We start from the raw sequence: 12,717 nt of genomic DNA on the forward strand, positions 1-12,717 counted from the left end.
ATCTCTGCTCACCCGATAACCACGCCTCAGTCCCGCCTTCACCACGCCTCCAACACGCCCCCATCAACTTTATTCGTTCCCGCAACGGAGTGCAGTTGGAAACGCCCAAAATCGGCTTTCGATTATACCGATTTGGGCACCCACGTGAGAAAGACGTCCATGTCCCGATTTAGGTCGGAATATAGGCATTTTTCTCTTTCGATTATAAGCTGGTTAGTAATTTACCTTATCATTTATGAACTCTAATGCAGTATCACTTTGTATTTCTTAACCTGGAAACGGCGATCACCACTCCAGCACAATGTAAGCCACATTGAGCCTGCAAATAGGTGGAAAATGTGGGATACAAATGCTACAAATAAATTTGAAATGATGCACACGTGGGGGAAGCATTCAAGTGGCTACTATGGAACACGTTTTTAAATATTGTTTGATTACATGGTTGAATATTTTAATTTTCAGGATTATTATGGAATTACATTCCCTGCTCCTGCAGCCCTGACTGGCAGAGATGGAGGCCTTGCTAGCAACCCATACTCAGGTTGGTTCTAACCTTAGACAATTGGCAACATATGTAGAATGTTCAATGAGTTGTGTTTTGCAAATAGTACATATGAGTATTCACGACAATGAGGGAGAAAGTATATGATGACAAGACAAAAAAAAAAGACAACGGGGGTATTAGTAAAGTAAAGGAATAAAGTGGGATTTGTGAAAAGGCAAACTAGGAAAATGCAAAATTTTTACATTTTTTGCTAGTTCTTTACAGAAGAAGAAGAACAAGGTGTTGAAAATTGAAAAGGTCAGACAATCACTATCCTTGAATTTGGTGTTTGATTGGATTTCTGACCTTGCTATGCAACACCAATCAGGTAATATCCCAGGGGATAGAACTTGGAAATATGTTTGTTAGATTCTAGTAACAGCTGTGCAAATATTGTTAAACTCTCCCAAACATATTGTCCTATTGACAGTTGCTCTTCATATCTTTTAAAACAGGCTCCATCAGAACGTTTCCTCTGGATAACCATCTTAATGAATAAGATACTTCAGACCTGTTTTTATCTGTTGATTTGAGTAAAATTGTGTTACCTCCAGTACCCAAGTCATTGGATGCAGATTTGATTAAAGTTGAGAATTATGGACTGGTGGCGAGTATTCCGTGGATGGCTAAACTATTGGAGTTTATAGTCGCTAGGCAACTATCTGATTATGTGGATATTAATGGTTGTTTGCATTGGTCTCAACATGGTTTTAGACGTTTTTACAGTACCGAGTCTTTGCTTATTTTGCTTACTTCAAAAATAAGAGTTTCTCTGTGTAGGGCAACAGGTGATTTTACTTCAATTTCATATTTCCTTGGCTTCTCATACCGTGGACCATGACATTTTGTTGCAAAGACTGAGTGAAATTGGTATTTCTGGGAGAGTGCTAAATTGGTTTATAAGCTTATGGAAGAATAGAACTTACTGTTTTTCTAGATATGGAATAGGACTGCTGAATGGAAAGCTCCGTGTGGAGTCCCGCAGGGCTCTCCCCTTTCACCTGTTTTAGTCAATATTTATTTAAGTCCATTGAGTCAACTTCTATCAGGTACAGGAATGTATATTTCTCAACCTAACTGACTGACAGGGAAATGTTAACATGAAAATCTATTTATGTTTAACTCCTTTCCATTTCAGAAAGTGTTTGCTTCCTCAACCCTGCGTTATTTCAAATAGCCCATTTACCCATATTATTCTAAGGGGGTGTTTTTGGGGTGTTCATGATTGTTGAGAGGGTCAAAAGGCCTATGAGTTTATGGGGTGAGGCACAAGGCTAAAGATTCATTCATTCAAGTATTTATATACCACTTAGACCTAAGCGGTTTACAGCTTCACTTTACAGGTACACCTACATAAGGTACATAAGTAATGCCATACTGGGAAAAGACCAAGGGTCCATCGAGCCCAGCATCCTGTCCACGACAGCGACCAATCCAGGCCAAGGGCACCTGGCAAGCTTCCCAAACGTACAAACATTCTATACATGTTATTTCCGGAATTGTGGATTTTTCCCAAGTCCATTTAGTAGCGGTTTATGGACTTGTCCTTTAGGAAACCGTCCAACCCCTTTTTAAACTCTGCTAAGCTAACCGCCTTCACCACCTTCTCCGGCAACAAATTCCAGAGTTTAATTATACGTTGGGTGAAGAAAAATTTTCTCCGATGTGTTTTAAATTTACTACACTGTAGTTTTATCGCATGCCCCCTAGTCCTAGTATTTTTGGAAAGCGTGAATAGATGCTTCACATCCACCTGTTCCACTCCACTCATTTTATATACCTCTATCATGTCTCCCCTCAGCCGTGTCTTCTCCAAACTGAATAGCCCTAGCCTCCTTAATCTTTCTTCATAGGGAAGTTGTCCCATCCCCGCTATCATTTTAGTCGCCCTTCGCTGCACCTTTTCCAATTCTACTATATCTTTCTTGAGATGCGGCAACCAGAATTGAACACAATACTGAAGATGCAGTTGCACCATGGAGCGATACATCCTCTCACCTATTTTCCATACCTTTCCTAATAATACCCATCATTCTATTCGCTTTCCTAGCCGCAGCAGCAGCACACTGAGCAGAAGGTTTCAGTGTATTATCGACGACGACCCTTTCTTGGTCCGTAACTCCTAACGTGGAACCTTGCATGATGTAACTAAGCACCGAGCCGAGCCTGCATGCTTTTTACCACTGCTGCTGCCCTAACCCCAACGAGGTAAAATAGATGATTTTTAAAATTCGGAGGGAGGGGGCCTGGAACTCAATGGGAGGAGAGAGGGAACGAATGTCCGGTGGGTGAAATATTGGGGGTGCTCGAGCACCCACGGAGTCGGCGCCTATGATTACAGGAGCTAAGTGTTTTTAAGAGGCAACTTAAGGCATACTTACTTGCTCAAGCATATTTTGATATTGATTAAACTTCCTGTGGAACAACTTATCTGGATACTATGTTTGTTATAGAAGCTGGGTAATTTTGTGAAGCTAATAGGATTTGTTGTTTGTCGCTGTCCTATATTACATTTTGTATGTTTGTTGTAATAGGTTAATAGGTGGAATATAAATCAAACATATAAATGGCAAGTGACCGACTCACCTGCAAATGCACAGTAGAGACTTCCCTCTCTGTCCCGCCCTCGCGTCAAGATGTCAGAGGGCGGAACAGAGAGGGAAACAGAGTCGGACTGTCGGACGCTGCCACTGGAGCCTGGAAATGAACATCGCACGCACCAACCTCCCCCCCCCCCATCCCCGCTGCCGCTCCTGCCCCCCTCGGTATCAGGCCCCCTGCACTGACCTGACAGCGCCTCTCACCTCCATGTGGAAGCGCTGCAGGCAGCAGCAGAACGATCTGCTGCTGCCTGCAGCGCTTTCACACAGAGGTGAGAGGCGCTGTCAGGTCAGTGCAGGGGGGCCAGCGCTGAGGGGGTAGGGAGCGGCAGCGAGGAGGGTAGCTGGAAATCTCGCCCGTTTTAACAAGCTTAACAGCTAGTGAATAAATAAAATATAAGCGATTACCAAATAAAATTGCTTTCCTGTCAAAATGAACAGATTGAGGACTCCTTTTACGAAGTGGCGCTACCAATTAGCATGCACTGAATGTGAAGAATCACATGGGAATTGAATGGGCTTTTTCACATTCAGCACACGCTAATCGGTAGTACCGCTTTGTAAAAGGAGTCCTCAGTCTATTCATTTGAGGTCATTTGAAGTTTTCATGCAATTATGAATAATATTTCTTAGCTTTTTAATTTAAAATTCCTGAAAATATTTAAACTACTTTTTAAGATTTGTTTCCTTTAGAAAAATGATAAATGATAAAAAGGTAATTTGAAAGACCTTAGTTAAGCAGTAATTGCACATTCTGTAGAGCTCAGACATTGAATGTGCCTTGAAACTGAGACCCCTTCTTGCCCTTTGAGAGATGCTGTTTCCACAACAGAAACAAGATGCTTTATTACAGTCTATTGTATTTGGAGAGGGTTCTTCATTTTCTCAAAGGATAAGTAGAATATAATAATCTTACGTTTGGGTGACATGATCTGACAGAGCCTGCATGAGAATGCTCTCCAGATTGTGTACAACAGCTTTTGAAAACATTGCACCACACATGCGCACACATCTTCCTGCCTGCCACTATTGTGTGAGATGTAGCTAGTCACCATTTTTCTGAAGGGTGAATCAGTCACACTCTTCTGTGCTCCCATTTGTAATTTTCTTCTATCCAGTGTGTAAGTCCTGAAAGGATCTTTGGCAGTTCTGTTTCCTTTCTTTATCTCTTTGTTTGTATTTAGGCCTTTAGATAAATTTTCAAACTTGTTTGATTTTGCTGCAGCTGTTTTTCCTGGCATGTCCCAGAAAAAATTTCTTAGTGGCTTTAGATAGTGTGCCAGGTGTAACAGAACCATATCCATTATGGATATTCATAACTGGTACCTGCAGTACCTGGGACCTGATCATAATTCCTCCTCTTGTGTCTTGTGTTCATGGATATAAAAAAAAGGGAATCAAATGTGGAGAAAAAAAAAGCACAAGATTATTTTTGACAGAACTAAGCCCAATCTATCGACATCAGTGTGAGAAACATTGGTCTCCATGGCTCCAGGAGCTGCATCGGACACTGGGAATGCAATGGTATAGAGAGTGTAACAATCACCCTCAACAGTAGAACCTGTTGCGGTTGGTCATCCTCTGAACCCCTCCCAAAGAAAAAGGATTTGTCCTTATCCTCATTAGTGCTGAAGAGACAAGAGATCCACGGTATAGCAAAAAGTTCAAACAGCAAAACAAAATGTACCAGGAGCCTTCGAAAAAAGGGGATAAGAATTTTAATCGAATGTATAGATGAAACTATCCTAGAATGGGTCCATTCTAGGATTGTTTCATCTATACATTCGATTAAAATTCTTATCCCCTTTTTTTGAAGGCTCCTGGTACATTTTGTTTTGCTGTTGAGACAAGGGATCCAGACATCAGGGAGAAGCCAAGGCACACCAAGGTTGGTCCCCTTTAAAGTGCAGTGCCAAGATCATCAAGGCACCAAGGTCACCGGTGCCCTTGAAACACCTACAATGTGAGGACCACTTATGGAGGAAATGTCCTCGTGGAGGAGCGGAGACATAGCTTCCAATGTTTCTGAAGTCTCTCAGGGGGAGGGGCCACTCCAACTGTATTGCCATATTTTTTGTCAATGGCGGCTTTTCAGCAGCTCATGAGGAAGATCACATGGCGTGCTTCTTTGCCCAGCACAGAACTATGGTTTCAAATGCATCGGTGCTGAGGCTCAAAGCGGTGCAGCTAATTCTTGAAACCCATTCACTGCAGGCGATGCATCACACCTAGGCCTTGAAGGGCATCAGGCTTGGTGGGGAACGCACTGGTGTCAATCTCCAGCCCATCGAGGGAGGAAGCTTCTCTATTGCCTCAACACCACAGGTCCAGGCCTGATCAGGGGTGTCAATCGCTCGATCTGGCAGAGACTCGGATGTCTCCTACACAGTTCTTTTATGAGTCGAAATCTGAGCACTCCTAGGTATTTAATGAAGAGCCAGTAAAAATGAAGTTGATATTCCCCAATTTGAATACTAAAGTAGGAGAATTAGAAGTCTCTTCCTAGCATGAAAACTGTGGAAATTGCATTGATTTAAGGATGACATGCTTTTGAAAGCTAAGGTTGACTCTGGTAAAGGCAGTTAGAAACTGTACTCTGAGAGTGATCATTTGTTTTTGTGCGCTTTGTCCCTCAAGGACTTGTTTATGGAATACATGGAAATTTTTAATGTTTCCCTAGTGCTATTACTATTATTGTTAAGATATTATATGTCCTCTCAAAGGAAAGTTCAAGGGGGGCTCTCAGTTGAAAATTGTTCAACCTTGGATCCATTAGATGTTTCAACTTTGAGGTTTCCAACGAATTCAGAAGTAGCTCAACCTGAATGTTGTCAGTTAATCTTGTATGACACCAGATAAGGAATGGCTTCTTAGTATCTTCTTTAGACACCAAGGAAAGATATTTATGGACTGTAGGATCAGAATGTATCCAGACATCTCTAGGTAGACTCTGAGAAAGAGGAGGCAATTTGTTATGACCTGCTGTCCAACAAATGGGAGCTTTATTCTTTTTAAGGTTTCCTTGTAAATGTGTGCTTAAATAAAAGTCTCCTAAGTACATATGTAGGTTTTTTTTATTCTACATAATTCATTATTTTTATTTCCACTAAGGGGGCCTTTAAGGGAGTTTATAGGACTTCATCTCCTGTATTAGCAACATTGTAGTCCCGCTCAAGTATTTTTGCTTGACAAGAACTCATTGTCAGCTACTTTTTTTCTTGAAAATTATTCTTAATTTTCCTTCAGTAGTTGTAACTCGGTTCCTTCGGTGTTTGTTTATTTGTTTTTTGGGATTTATTAACTGCCTTTATGAGGAGATTCACCAAAGGCTGTATACAGCAGATACAGTTTAACATCAAATTTTTAATTTTATAACAAGCATAACAATAATAAAATGACCAAGTAAAAAGATAAATACTACTTACTACTTAACATTTCTTCTAGAGCGCTACTAGGGTTAAGCAGCGCTGTACAGTTTAACAAAGAAGGACAGTCCCTGCTCAATAGAGCTTACAATCTAAAGGACGAAATGTCAAGTTGGGGCAGTCTAGATTTCCTGAATAGAGGTATGGTGGTTAGGTGCTGAAGGCGACATTGAAGGGGTGGGCTTTGAGCAAGGATTTGAAGATGGGGGGGGCCTGGTGTATGGGCCCAGGGACTTGATTCCAAGCATGGGGTGAGGCGAGGCAGAAAGGGTGGAGCCTGGAATTGGCGGTGGTGGAGAAGGGTACTGAAAGGAAGGATTTGTCTTGAGAGCGGAGGTTACGGGTAGGAACATAGGGGGAGACGAGGGTAGAGAGGTAGGGAGGGGCTGCAGATCGAGTGCATTTGTAGGTTAGTAGGAGAAGCTTGAACTATATGTGGTACCTAATCGGAAGCCAGTGCAGTGACTTGAGGAGAGGGGTGATACGAGTATATCGGTCGAGGCAGAAGATAAGAAGTGCATCTGAGTTCTGAACGGACTGAAGGGGGGATAGATGGCTAAGTGGGAGGCCAGTGAGGAGTAGGTTGCAGTAGTCGAGGCGAGAGGTAATGAGAGAGTGGATGAGAGTTCAGGTGGTGTGTTCGGAGAGGAAAGGGTGAATTTTGCTAATGTTATAGAGGAAGAAGTGACAGGTCTTGGCTATCTGCTGGATATGCGCAGAGAAGGAGAGGGAGGAGTCGAAGATGACTCCGAGGTTGCGGGCAGATGAGACGGGGAGGATGAGGGTGTTATCAACTGAGATAGAGAGTGGAGGGAGAGGAGAAGTGGGTTTGGGTTGGAAGACAAGCTTGGTCTTGGCCATGTTCAGTTTCAGGTGGTAAAGGAGGTAAAGTTTGAAAACAGCAAATTGAAACCTAATAATAGGATTACCATGAAACAGTAGCAAAAAAATAAAAAATATATTTAGCAGCACTGAAATTCAAATACTAGAGATATAATACAATGTAAGCATAATTCTAATGAAACATGTAATAAGAACACATTAGAACATTCAAATAAGATAGATATGATGCTAATGCTTTTCTATAATACAGCTTACCATATAGCTGAGGGGCCAAATGCAGATATATAGATGGGTATAAGATGTGTGGTACAAAGTCAGTTAGGATAAATAGATGGGTGGCTAAACTCAAGGCAAGTTCTTTGAGCAGTTAAACAAGATATAAGGAACTGATCTAAGTTAGTGTGTGTACAAGCTAGTCCATGTACAGAATGAGTATGGTCTTTAGTTTAATTGCATATTTCTTTTTGTCTTTCTTTGCTTTAGCTGACATTGTTGTACAAGTGTTTCTGCTTGGTTTGTAAAAGTAACCCCCAGGAAATTCCCTTTCTGCTGATATTCAGGATTTGGGAGTTTCGTGTGGATCACAAGCCTCGGGAAGAAGTCAACAGATAAGCTCGGTCTAATCGGAGTGTGGGGAGATAAGAGAAAGGAGAGAGAATGACAGGGTCTTTGGTTGTCTGACTTCCTGCCAAGACCCAAAGAATTGTAGGGAGGGTCCCAGATCTCAAGAAACAGACAAAGTAAAGGAGAAAAGACCGACTTCTGCTCCAAAACAGAAGCATCAAGTTAATTTCTGATCCCCAGCATAGGGGTAAGAGAATAGCCTGTTGAAGAGCCCAGAGGGAAAAGACTCCCTGGGAGTGAGAGCAGGAGATGGGTGAACCCTGCTCTCAGAGGAGTGGAGAACCACTAGTGGAGCAGCCAGCAGTAGCCGGCTCTAAAAGGATCTAGTGTGCAGAATAAGGGTGGAGATCCTGTGCTATAAATTCTGAGGGTCTTTGAGGTCTGGTATAGAGACCTGCACGGCTTCCGTCGCGGGATTCCCGCGGGGACGGAGGCGGTTCCTGAGGGGTTCCCGCGGGGATGGAAGCAGTTCTGTGGGGTTCCCGCGGGGACGGAGGCAGTTCCTGCGGGGTTCCCGCGGGGATGGAACCAGTTCTGTGGGCTTCCCGTGGAAGTGTAAGCTGCACCTGCACCAGTCTCTCATCTACCGAATACCAATTTATTTGAGTGCTGTCTCCTCCTCCTCCTCCTCTTCTTCCTTGCTTTAACAGCATAAATGTGGAAAGTCTTCCATTAAGGAGGTGGTAGAGTCACAAATGATGACGGAATTCAAAAAGGCGTGGGATGAACACAGAGGATCTCTAATTAGAAAATGGAAGTTATATAAAAGCTAACCTTAAATGGCTGCATGAGTGTGGATATGTCAAGTGACACTTAGATGGCGACTCTGGCTGTGATGAACTAGAGCTGATACCTGGCAGACTTGTATGGTCTGTGTCTCATACATGGCAATCTGGTGTAGGATGGGCTGGAAAGGGCTTAGACAGCAACTTCAGTGGCTGGAACATGAGGACAGTGCTGGACAGACTTTTACGGTCTGTGTCCCACAAATGAGAACATGAATAGGCTGGAGTGGGCTTCGATGGCAACTCCAGCAGTTGGAACATAAGGATGGGGCCAGATAGACTCCTGTGGTCTTTGTTCCAGAAACACGAAAGAAAGACCATAATCAAGTATATAATATCACACTCGTTGATTTAATGATGAATTGATCATGAGTGTGACTATTGGGCAGAGTGGATGGACCGTTCAGGTCTATTTGCTGTCACTTACTATGTTACTATTAATCCTCTTTGCTCCCAGGCTGGTGCACAGACCTCAGCTCTGACACAGGCACGAGAATCAGATGTCACCTGACCTACTGGCGCGTGCATGTGGCGACCTCTCAGCACACACTGCCAGTGAATTAGAGACAAATCTTACATGTGTGCACCAGAGTGTTCCAAGTTCCAACTTCCATTCCTTCCTTGCCTACAGTGCTGTGGCTCAAATCCAGAAAGAGACTGAGGGAGCTGACTGGAACTTTCTTTTATGTACTATTAAATTCTTACGGGGATGGGTGGGGATGGATTAAATTCTTATGGGGACGGGTGGGGACGGGTTGGGATGGTTTAAATTTTTGCGGGGATGGGTGGGGATGGGTAAGATTCCAGTGGGGATGGGTGGGGACGGGTAAGATTCCAGCAGGGACGGGCGGGGATGGGTTGGATTTCTGTCCCCGTGCAACTCTCTAGTCTGGTATTCAGGGGAATTAGAGGAATGTAGCGCCGATGGAATGAAAGAAGTGGAAACTTAAAGTAGTCAGAAACAAACATCATAGAGACTAAAACTGTAAATAATGTATACGGTTTGTATAAAGTTATCACCTTGTTAGCATTCCTGGGAGTGTGGAGATAGCTGTTGATCTGTTCAGTAAAGTTTACTGTTTGTTAGGTATTGAGTGGATTATTTCTTAATTGATATCCAGTCAGGTGGGTGGGTGTCCCATGGCCTCCTGGAGATTACTCCGGCTCTCAACTATAAATTCAATTATGGACCCGACTCCTCTCCTGCTCGAAATAAGGCCCAGACTGATTCCATCACTAGGGCCAGGGCTACATACATTTATATAAATGGAATTTTAAAAAAAATTTAATTTCAACTGGCAGCAACGACAGGCAGGAAGATGCACGCACATGTGCAGTGCAATGTTCTAAAAAGCTATTGTAAATAAACTGGAGACCGTGCCTGCATGGGTTCAGTCAGATGATTTCACCCAAATGTGAGATTTTATTTATCCTGCTTTCTTCATATTTCACCCACCTACCAGTAGAATCAATAGAATTTATTTCTTTTTTTGGACATAATGTAACCTAAGACTGTTAGTTTTGTGCATGTTGCAGGTGATATAGCCAAGTTTGGCCGTGGGGATTCTGCTTCTCCTGCCCCTGCTACCACACTTGCCCAACCTCAGCAGAACCAGTCTCAAGCCCATCACACAGCACAGCAGCCTTTCCTGAACCCTGCACTACCTCCAGGATACAGCTACACTGGGTTACCGTACTATGCTGGCATGCCAGGCGTACCAAGCGCATTCCAGTATGGACCTACCATGTTTGTAAGTAAGAGATGCTCATTTGATGGGTTTTGGAGGATATGTTCCATAGTTCATGTAAGTTCTCATACCATGTAAAATGAGTTTATCTTGTTGGGCAGACTGGATGGACCATACAGGTCTTTTCTGCCGTCATTTACTAACATATAGATAGGTAAAGAGAGTGAGAGGAGTTAGAAAGTAAGGTGACTAATTTAAAGAAAGGTGACATGAGGTCAGAGAGATGATTATCTCAGCTAGGTTAGGAGTGGATAAACATGTCCTGCTGCAGTATGTGCAGCCTGTGTCATTCCTTGTGTACATGAGTGAGACAACAAGTTAGTTGCCTCTTCCATTAAAGGCCTGGTTGAAGAGCCAAGCTTTAACCTGCTTCTTGAAGCAGAGATATTCTTGTGTTAAGCGGAGCCTTTTAGGGAATGCATTCCAGAGTGTAGGGGCTACTCCGGAGAGACTGGCTTGCAGGTATCACACTGTGTAATGTCTTTTGGAGAGGGTGTGGTTACTGATAGTCCTTGAGAAGACCTTAGTGTCCTTGGAGGTATGTAGAGGATCATACTGTTCTTCAGATATTTTTCTTGCATATCTGGCTAATCCTGCCTTAGAGCTGTGGTTTTGGCCATCTCTCTCCTCTAATCCTTGTCTGTCCTTGTTGCCACTGCATTTATATATATATATATATATATATTTTTTTTTTTTTCAATAATTTTTTATTGAAGTACTCATCAATACATGGTAACAAGCAAAAGAATACAATATCCGACTCACCCGTCGGACAAACAACACACCAAGTGACCCCTCCATAACCCTACATCAACAATAACACCACCCCGACTTCAATCTTATTTTTTTAGTTTCCCCCCCCCCCCCCCCAATACTTCCCAATTCAAACAAACAAATTTTTATTTTTTTATTTTAAAGAATCCCAAACTCCTATATAAAGATATCCCTCAACCACTTGCTCCTGCTCATCTAACCGGTTGCAATACACTACAACCCCCTTACCCCTTAAGCCAATGATAACAACTTGCCCTCCAACAGTTTCCACCCTCTTTGACGGATCCAAAAGCAATCCCTTCGTACAGCTGTTTGTCTCTCCAAGAAAAATAAATACCTCACCTTCTCCTTCCATTGATCCATGCTAGGCGGAAGAGAAGATTTCCAAGAGGCTGCAATCAAACACTTCATTGCCGCTAATCCCCACCGGAACATCCTCTCCCGCCACCACTCCAACTTAATCGGGCTAAGCCCTAGTAAGCAAACTTGGGGAGACAAAGGTATAGGCACCTGAAGCAATGCAGAAAGCACCCCCACCACCGACTCCCACACAGACAATAATCCCTCACATTCCCACCATACATGCAAAAACGACCCCCGTACCTCCCCGCATCTCCAACATATGTCAGATACCAAAGGAAACATTTTATGAAGTCCATCCGGCGTATAATACCACCGAGTAATTATTTTGTATGCATTTTCCTGAATTAGCACACATACTGAACTCGCTCGCACACCCCCCCAAATCCTTTCCCATTCCTCATCAGTAAAAGTCTTCCCCAAATCCCTTTCCCAAGCCCGCATAAACTTATGCTTAGTCCATTTCCATCCTCTTATATACTTATATATGATCGATATGGGCCTAGGATGTTTTCCCACCAACAACCAAAGATTTTCCAAGCACTCCCCTTTAATCGGATCTCCCCGTAACCAACCCTGCTGTATAGCGAAATGCCTTATTTGCATATAAGCAAAAAAGTCCCCTTCCGGTAAACCAAACCTTTCCCTCAGCACATCAAACGATGCCCACTTCCCCCCTTGAAAGCCATCCCGAAATCTAACCAACCCCATTTGAGCCCACCTAGAGAAGGTTCTATCCCATTTCCCCACTCTAAACTTCCCCTCCCAATTCAAAAAGGCCAATGTAGAAACCCTCACTCCCCCTCCCCATCGCCTTCTAGCCACCTGCCAAATCTTTAGCAAATGGCTCAGAAAGGGATTGGTCACCCCTCCTTCCCCCTCCCTTCCTCCCTGTGAATCCCAGAGCAACGTAGCCAGGGGTTGCAACCCGGAAAGCTCCTGTTCAATTACCACCCCCGCCTTTCCCTGTGCTATATCCCAATCCAGAATAATCCTCAATTACGCAGCCAGATA

General features: G+C 43.3%; 1 protein-coding gene across 3 annotated transcripts in view; it reads left to right on the forward strand.

Moving 5' to 3' along the window:
* The window catches only part of LOC115462832 (ubiquitin-associated protein 2-like), a 434,768-nt gene that overhangs the window by 370,759 nt on the left and 51,292 nt on the right, over positions 1-12,717 (forward strand). For all 3 annotated transcript variants that reach the window (XM_030192863.1, XM_030192864.1, XM_030192865.1), the window contains 2 exons: positions 463-541; positions 10,358-10,572. In XM_030192863.1, the coding sequence (XP_030048723.1) occupies positions 463-541; positions 10,358-10,572 (294 nt within the window). The remainder of the gene's footprint in view (positions 1-462; positions 542-10,357; positions 10,573-12,717) is intronic.

The sequence above is a fragment of the Microcaecilia unicolor genome, chromosome 2, assembly GCF_901765095.1.
Source record: "Microcaecilia unicolor chromosome 2, aMicUni1.1, whole genome shotgun sequence".
Classification (NCBI taxonomy): domain Eukaryota; kingdom Metazoa; phylum Chordata; class Amphibia; order Gymnophiona; family Siphonopidae; genus Microcaecilia; species Microcaecilia unicolor.